At 36.0% G+C, this 8,342-nt stretch overlaps 1 protein-coding gene across 20 annotated transcripts in view; it reads right to left on the bottom strand.

Moving 5' to 3' along the window:
- Positions 1-1,345: 1,345 nt before the first annotated feature.
- The window catches only part of dlg2 (discs, large homolog 2 (Drosophila)), a 183,525-nt gene continuing 176,528 nt past the window's right edge, over positions 1,346-8,342 (bottom strand). For 19 of the 20 annotated variants that reach the window (XM_067607239.1, XM_067607245.1, XM_067607244.1 and 16 more), the window contains 5 exons: positions 7,727-7,828; positions 6,342-6,514; positions 5,937-6,046; positions 5,667-5,758; positions 1,346-4,937 (listed from right to left, as the gene is read on the bottom strand). In XM_067607239.1, coding sequence (XP_067463340.1) covers positions 4,831-4,937; positions 5,667-5,758; positions 5,937-6,046; positions 6,342-6,514; positions 7,727-7,828 — 584 coding nt within the window. In that variant the 3' untranslated portion in view covers positions 1,346-4,830. Of the gene's footprint in view, positions 4,938-5,666; positions 5,759-5,936; positions 6,047-6,341; positions 6,515-7,726; positions 7,829-8,342 lie in introns of those variants that run through there. The other variant, XM_067607258.1, reaches the window with a different exon arrangement.

Genomic DNA, 8,342 nt, shown 5'->3' with positions numbered 1-8,342 from the left:
AAACATCCATGTTCTCTGTGTTCATAAGCTTAAATAAATGCAAAATGTCTGAAAAAAATCTAAATATTAAAAAAAAGAAGCAACACTGTTGACAAGTACATGTACAGTTTCTGCAAGAAATACTGTAAGTGTGTATCCTGCATGTCCGTCCCTCCAGTGAACAAAAAAACACCTACAATCAGAGTGTAAATCAGATATGGCAAATGTGCTGAATGTTAAGTGCATGGTATCTTGATATTGAACAGACATGAAGGTTTACACACAACGCTGAACAAAAGATTTACATGTATGTAGAGCAGCTCATCCTTATGTGCTGTCAACTTTCAAAGAAGAATGAAAATTGAAGACATGAAAACTTGTGTTTTTGTTGTTGATCATTTGTAAACATATCCTTTGTAAATCTTTTTTTTTTTTTTTTTTTTAGAAATAATTACAGCAAATATACTTGAAAGTATTCAGTATTCAGTATTCAATGACTGCCTGGTACATATTTTGAAGTGCAAACCCCATTGTCATCCACACCATCACCGACATGACTTCATGTCTGCACAAAGCGCTCCTGCAGAAACATAGAATTCAAATGTTAGCTGTGTCCAAACTCTAGAATTGCCTACTTTAAAGTCTGCATCTCTGAAACAAACACAGGTCAAAGTCAACAAGGCCGGTCCTATTTCTCCTCCCCATGTGGCTGAGAAATGCAGCTTTATTTCCCTGCATTTGGACAACACAATCTCTGTATCCTATGCAAACTCAACTAAATGTCATTACTTGATGCAGGTCAGCTGTTAAGTGGAATGTTTAGTGATCTTGCCCAACTCATGAAGCAGAAAACATCATGTGACCTCATACAGTATTCACCAGCTATTTGCATTTAGGTGGCCATCAGTCATTGGTAAATACATCACTTGAAGTGGACCAATGAAAAGCGACTGCAATGTGAAAATAATGGATTCCAATTTAGCATCAAGTGCACTGTGTTGAAATGAAATGTCTCAGGTCATCCTGTAAACTAGGTTATCATGGAACTGGTTTGCGGTTTGATGTCAAACTTTGTGTATCAGTGAAGATACAGGTTCATCTGAGCCTTAAAGTCCTCTGTAGGACACACGTTCATAGTCTGTTTCTTTCCAAAGATGCAGTTTCTGAATATGGATGCAGTGTCAGTGCATATTAACTTGGGTACAGAACACTGGCAAGCTAAATATGTAGTTGATACTTTTGGTTAAATGCATATTTTTATAGGGTCAAAAATTATAATTGTGAATTCTAAATTGTGAATCATGATTTACTACTGCAAAGGAAATACACTAAAAAGCTAACCAAAACATATTGCTTGGACACCCCCTCTTACAACAGTGTTTTTTTATTTGGGTTTAAAATAGACACAAGTCTGATTGAATGATTCAAATCTGCAGTTTGATCATGTCTCAAAACACATCAAGTACCTCAACGCTTCAGTTGTGTTGAATATTGCACATCCACAGGAAACAGAAGACTGTTGCAACATGCATAGGTCAGACATCCTTTACATTTCCACACAAAAATCCCCACTGGCCTGTAAAATATCATGTGTTACACTGTTCACAATGACTTTGGAAGTACTATATCAGGTTTAGCATTATTATCAAGCCAGTATATGAAGATATATTTTCTGACACGTGGTCATATTGCTGGCCAATAACACTTTTGAAAAACAAGGGTCAAAATATTAAGGTGTCTCATCATTCACCATTTGCATTTTAAAATGTTTTTCTTGTTGCCACAGAAATGCTTGTCTTTAAGATAAAATTACAAAATATAAAATATCTCTTCAGCCTTTAACTTTATCAGAACAAGGCTCCAACAGCCTCAGCATAATGATGTATATATAATTGATTCAGCCTTCTTTCACTAGAGTATAGATGTGAAGGAGGATTAAATAAAATGTTCTATTCTCAAAGGAAAAGTACATTTATAAGCTTTCATCTCTGATATACCGTAAACCTACTCTGTTAAGGCAAGTGGTGACCAACAAGTTATGGAAAATTTGCAAAAGAATGATGACAGATTTCCAGAAACATATTGCAAAAAATAAAAGGATACACTAGTGTTGATCTACAAATATCAACGCTGAAAAGTATTTTTGATGCGTGTTTTACTATCAGACACAAATCTCAACCAATTTATAACAAGGGACAAGAGAAAAATGATCCTATCTGTACATAAAAACATCTTTTTCATCTTCAAAGTTAAACACTCGTTTCAGAAATGGCGGCGTGTTTTAAGTGCTTCTTATCAGTCTTCTACAGATACAGTATGTGGTCCATACAAGCAGGTCAGGATTCAGTCTTCTCAGGTTCCACTGTGCAATCTCACACAATAATCAATTTAATTTATATTTGCTTTAAAAGTTGTAATCATTACCGTTATCATAGTGTCTATTTGATTTACTAAAAATAATGAATAAGTGCACTTTTGAAATGTCCCATTGATTAGAAACACACCTGTAATTAATGGAACTACTATATTTACTTGATAACAGGTTGGGTGAAACATGCTGTCTAAATCAAAGAGCAGGAATACTAGAATATATATCACTCACAAATTGTTGTTATGGGAATTAACAGCCAATGGTGTTGCAGTTCAACTGAACAGGAAGGTTATCACACTGGTAGATACGTTAGTCATGCCAAGTGCTTTAAGTAGATAATGGATTTCTATCTTTAATTTCAACAAAGCGAGGTACTATATCGTATGCCCTTTCAAACAAGGCAAGCACTGTTGAGTAAACTATATTGTGAATATATTGTATCGTGCTGGCTCAATTAAGGGTCTGCTCAGGACATCAGGACTCCACTTCTCAACCAAACAATAAATCTGAAACAGCTTTATTCATCTTTCCTTGCTCTCTTTAGTGGATTCAGGATAGTACTTCTTACTCTGTCAGGTGTTCTGCTGGAAATTTAAAGGTGGTTTTCAAACCAGATCTGACTTGGGAATGAGTTAAAAGGGATGTTTAGTCATGATTTCTCCAGCTCAGAAACATCTTATAAGTAAGACTGTCTCATGAGAGAAAGTCGGCCTTGTAGCTACTGATACAGCTTTCTGTTTGAACCAGAGGTAGGAGATGTAATCACTAAGGATCACTGATAAACCATCTGAGGGTCAATGTTTTAGGCTGAAGTCACCAATGGCTAATACTTTGTGTCCATAATTAGTATTTTTTAGATGTTTACATTTTTATACCAGACAATCTAATCCTCAGTGATTCATGTCAGGGTGGAAAAAGCCTCTGAAACAGCATTCAGATCATCACAGGCTGAACCATGAACTCTGGAATAAATAACTGCTTTACTCAACAGTTGAGAGAATAAATAAACATGCTGAATCAAATGTCACTGGACATTTTCCAGATTATTTTTGTGCAGCTGTGGCTGAGGAGAACTCATTGTAAAACTCATTTGAGTTTTTACAATTGGTTTTTAACTTTGCTCTGACTGGTTTTAATGCTTCATGTTATTTTGAATGGTATGTGAACTGGAGAGCAGCCTCAGGTCGCTGGTCAGACTGTGGATTATAAATCATTAGGACTGTGGAACACTGCAAAAAGAGAACAAGCCATCTGAATCAGTATCATCTTCAGTTAAACTCACCTTCTTTAGTCTTTCAAGTCTGTAATGACTCCGTAATGTTGCTACAGAATATTAGTATTTGATACTTAACTTCGTCTCCAATTTATGCTTTCACTTTCATCTTCTGCCTTCTTTGCTTTTTTTTCTGTCAGATATTTTCTATGGTCAAAAAGTATCTGTCTTTTATTGTTATTCCTATACTTCACTGTCCTATTAGTGTAAAAGACAAAAATGTGTTTCAGTATTACATTGAATCTACTTTGAGCACCCTCTCTACTGCAAATCTACAAAATACTGTGAACATCGAATGCATCTTTCACCATTATGTTCCCACCCATCCTAACACAATAACAACATACATCACTCAAATAAAATATGCTCTGTAAATGACGTTTTAATCAAAGTTATATTTTCAGTAATAAATAATTATGTGCTTTTGTGCCCTCTTGAAATTTAAGTAGCAAAATATAGTGTTACATCTCCGTTGCCTATAGCAGCTTTCTCCCTTTACTTATCATTGTCAATGCAACAGCTGGATGAGTAATGTCTGCTTTTAAGTAAAAAAAACAAAACAAAACAAAACATGAAAATTATACAGTGAATAAAACATTTTCCTCACACATCCTCAACATCATGTCAGAGAAATAAATACAATAATTCAAAGAAGAAATGATGATGTAAACAAACAAAAAGCAAAGCTGTGTTCAGGGGATGCACAGATGCTAAATCCAGACAAAACATTGAACTTCATATGATTATTTGCTAGTTGTTGCAGTGTGAGGGGAGGGTGAGGGTGTCTGAGTCGGAGTACCTACTTTTCCTCCTATGTTGGCAAAGCAAAGACATCTGCACTGTATATACCACCTCCAATTTCCTGTTTAAAATTCCACACAGTGCTGATGTGGACACATACCCCACATTTATTTACTTTTCATTACATGTCTTTTCCTTTTTGTCCAAATAAAAATCAACAAATATACAAACGGTTCATGTTTCAAGACCTAAAATTTTCTAACACTTTGTGGTATACATTCAGGAACATTCATGTTGAGTGAAAAATGAAGCAATAACCAAACAAAAGAGAAAATAAAAAAAAACAAAAACAAAACATATTCACAATAAGTATTTATGAAGACTATTCATCGCCATACAGTTATCATATGTTACAACTTATTACTAGTTTCTAGCAGTCCAGACTCCCTTCCAGGGTGATGAGTTATTATAGTTTCTCCTTTGAGGGGATCCAGATATAGGGTCCTGAATGTTCCTCTATGACCTGTTTGCAGTGGTTATAAATGTCCTCTAAGGTGTCTCCTTGAACCAGGGCTGCAAAGCAAAGGGAACTTTTTATGTATGCTGGACACGTGTATGGAACAGGTACATTACATTTCTTACAGTTACACATGCACCCTTTCACTCATGAGGCTGTCAAATGTTTAGAGACCCTATTAGTAGGATTGTTGTGGTGGTAGAATAAAAAAAGACACTGTGGACCAGCTCCATGCCATCAGAAAAATGTGAAAGTAGTTAATATCACATTAAAATTTGACACTTTAACTTCTGCTTATACTCTGACATAAAATGGTTCTACATTTTGATTTTAAGTGTTTAAGTTTAAGATGACAAAAGGGAATACTAAGTACCATTAATATACATTTAAAGTTAAAGTGGAGAAATGGAGGATCACCATTACTGCGACACATTAATAATAAACATTTTTATGCACATTGGATTCTGAACAAAATGTCTGATTAGAATGACTTCAAATTCAAACCCTCCCATGCACTACTATTGATTATCTCACACCAACCCTTCATAACTGCAGAAGTTAGCTTAAACATCAGCAGACATATCCAGTCTGCATGGGGTTCAGAGAAAATCTCTCTATAATAATCTTGAAATTTCCGGTGTCTGCATGTGGTCACGTGAACACAACACTCACACTCCTTCTGTTCTGTCTTAAGATGGAAGGAGAGCCTTTAAATCAGCAGTTGTGTGTTCACATACTGTGTATAGATGTCTTCTTTTGTATTTTTGTTTTTATTAATATCATACCTGTGAAGAATTCACCAAACTCCTGCTCCAGCTTCATAGCCCTGTCAAACGTCTTCTTGGCTTGTTCCTCTGTCAGTCTCTTATTCATATCCCTGCACACAAAACAGTTTTATTTCAACATATTTCATTTCTTAATGACGACTGAACACAATTCCAGTAAGTCCTTCAGTAACATGAAACAAAATGTAACATGTGGTCTATAGATGTGAGTTAATATTGAAGGGAATCTGGTAGAAGTGGTTTGTAATAAAAGACAAAATGAATACTCACATTAATGAATCAATAGACTTAGGTTTTATGAAGATGGCGATGGGATAGAGTTGTGCTACTTGTAGTCGTTTGATGGCATTTCCAGACACATCTAGAATGCAGTGTTTACCCTGAGACAGAGGCACGCAGGAATTTAGAAAAGATGTACCACAATGAACTACACAAAGTCTAATCTCTCAGGTCATAATATTAAAGCTGCACAATAAAATCTAAAAATAAACTGAAATCACAGAGTGGAGCCTGAAATCTAAACTATGTTCTAAACCACAGCAAGTAAAAGCTCCGTCCAGAGAGAAATCCCAGAGCAGCCGGGCTGATCAACACTTCAAGAACTAATAGTACTTCAAATTTTTGCTTCCATGTGGTGCAGCAAACATGCAGCTTTTAACAGGTAAAGAGTCTCACCCTTTCAGCCACATATTTCACAGACTGGACACTCGTTCCATACAGATTATCATTGTACTGTCCCGCCTCAATGAACTTGTGCTCTTGGATGTCTTTCTCCATCTGCTCCCTGGACATCACAAAGTGGTAGTCTCGTCCGTCCACCTCGTAGTCCCTCTTTGGCCGAGTGGTATCTTTGGTGCAAAGAGGAGAATATAATCTTTATAACTTAAGACCAGACTTATAACAAGACTAGTAGATACTTGCATTTACTTATGTTTGCTTTTTAATTCTGTCAGATTCTACACAAACTATTAGTTATAAAACATAAAAGGAGAAAACGTACGGGGACAAACTACTACAAGACACATTTTTCTAATAAAAGGGATGAAAGAATCAACTCAGCTTATCAGCTCACTTACCCTGATGCCCTGAACTGTTAGCAGCTTTTTATGGTTTAAGGGTAAATTGAAATAAAAGAGATGAGTAAATAAAAACATGCAAAATAAAAACATGCTTTGGCTGATGAAGGACACAATGCACAGAGGAATGAGTCAAAATGGGGTCACAGTAGGTGCTGTGCTCATACGCACACACACACACACACACACACACACACACACACACACACACACACACACACACACACACACACACACACACACACACACACACACCAGAAGAACACAAACAGATGAACAGTAACTTAAGCTGATAGTGTTCTTGCCATTTATGTCACTATAGAAGCATTACATGAAGCTGAATGTATGATGTACTTCATATTTTTGTATGTCATTTCTAACATCAATATAATATTTCTGAAATGTTCCTGAGCTTATGATATTTTTCTCACATGATATCAGTATAATATTATAGTAACTGTGCGTTCTCTCAGATACCAGAGGAGAGATTTGACCGTCAGGTGTCTGTCACAGGTGCTACTGCACAAGTCAAAACTCTGGAATATTCATACAGCATTATCATGTGTTACTGCCAGTTCATCACTGTCAAACTAAAGACCTGTATCTCTCAACACTTTTGTAGTTTACATGTGTTTTATTCTTGGATGAATGGTAGGTGCAACAATAGCAAACAGCCATCACTGCATTTGGGAACACTGGTGGGCTGAGGGGGTGATGTTGGTGTGAATGACACTTGACTGTACAGTAGATATGATATGATCATGGTCATCACTGATCAATGAACATAGGCAGTGATGTCACCATGTCTACTCCTTGTCAGTATCACATCATGTCATGCTATAAACTATCATGTAATACTTGACAGTTTGCAACCACACAACACTTGTTGAACACCATGAATACTGCCTGTCATTTCAGATCATTTTTGTTTCACTGTTGGATAAATCAAAATAAACTCCTGCTCCATTTCCATGAAGTACTTACGTGGAACACAAGAACCAAACTTGTCTGGGAACTCTGATATCAGATCATCATTGATTCTGTCTTTCATCGGTCCGAGGATGATGATGGGTCTGGCATAATTAACTGGAAGGAAAAACAAAGTATGTGCTCTGAGCATGAAAAGTGAGGGACGTTTGAGTTCCTACCATGAAACAATGATGTGACATATGAGGGAGCAGACACAACTAGAGACAGTAAGTTTTAGGTTTGAATAACCAAAGTAGCTGCTGGAACCCAAACTCTACATTTGTCTAACAAAGTGACACAGCTACTTTCAAAATGACAAGCATAGCCTGTATAAAAAGACTTAATTACTGATCTAAAATGTTTTTTTTATTTAATGGAGTATATGGAATATAAATAGAATACAAATCAAATAAAATATGGCATAAATACTACATTTATAATATATATATTATCAATATTGGAATGCTCCGATGTACTTGTTCTGTCTCTGTCATTAGAAGAGTTACTTGTGTTGATTGAAATGTTCTCATTTTCTTTCACTGTAGTTCTTTGTTCAGCTAGATTTTTTTCCTGCCAGGAATAAGTGAGCCCAAGACTCCACTTAACTTTCATCAATTACACTGATACTTTA

This window comes from Thunnus thynnus, chromosome 13 (assembly GCF_963924715.1).
Source record: "Thunnus thynnus chromosome 13, fThuThy2.1, whole genome shotgun sequence".
NCBI lineage: Eukaryota > Metazoa > Chordata > Actinopteri > Scombriformes > Scombridae > Thunnus > Thunnus thynnus.
Note: the sequence above shows the minus strand (reverse complement) of the source record. Positions and strands in the feature narration are given on the sequence as shown.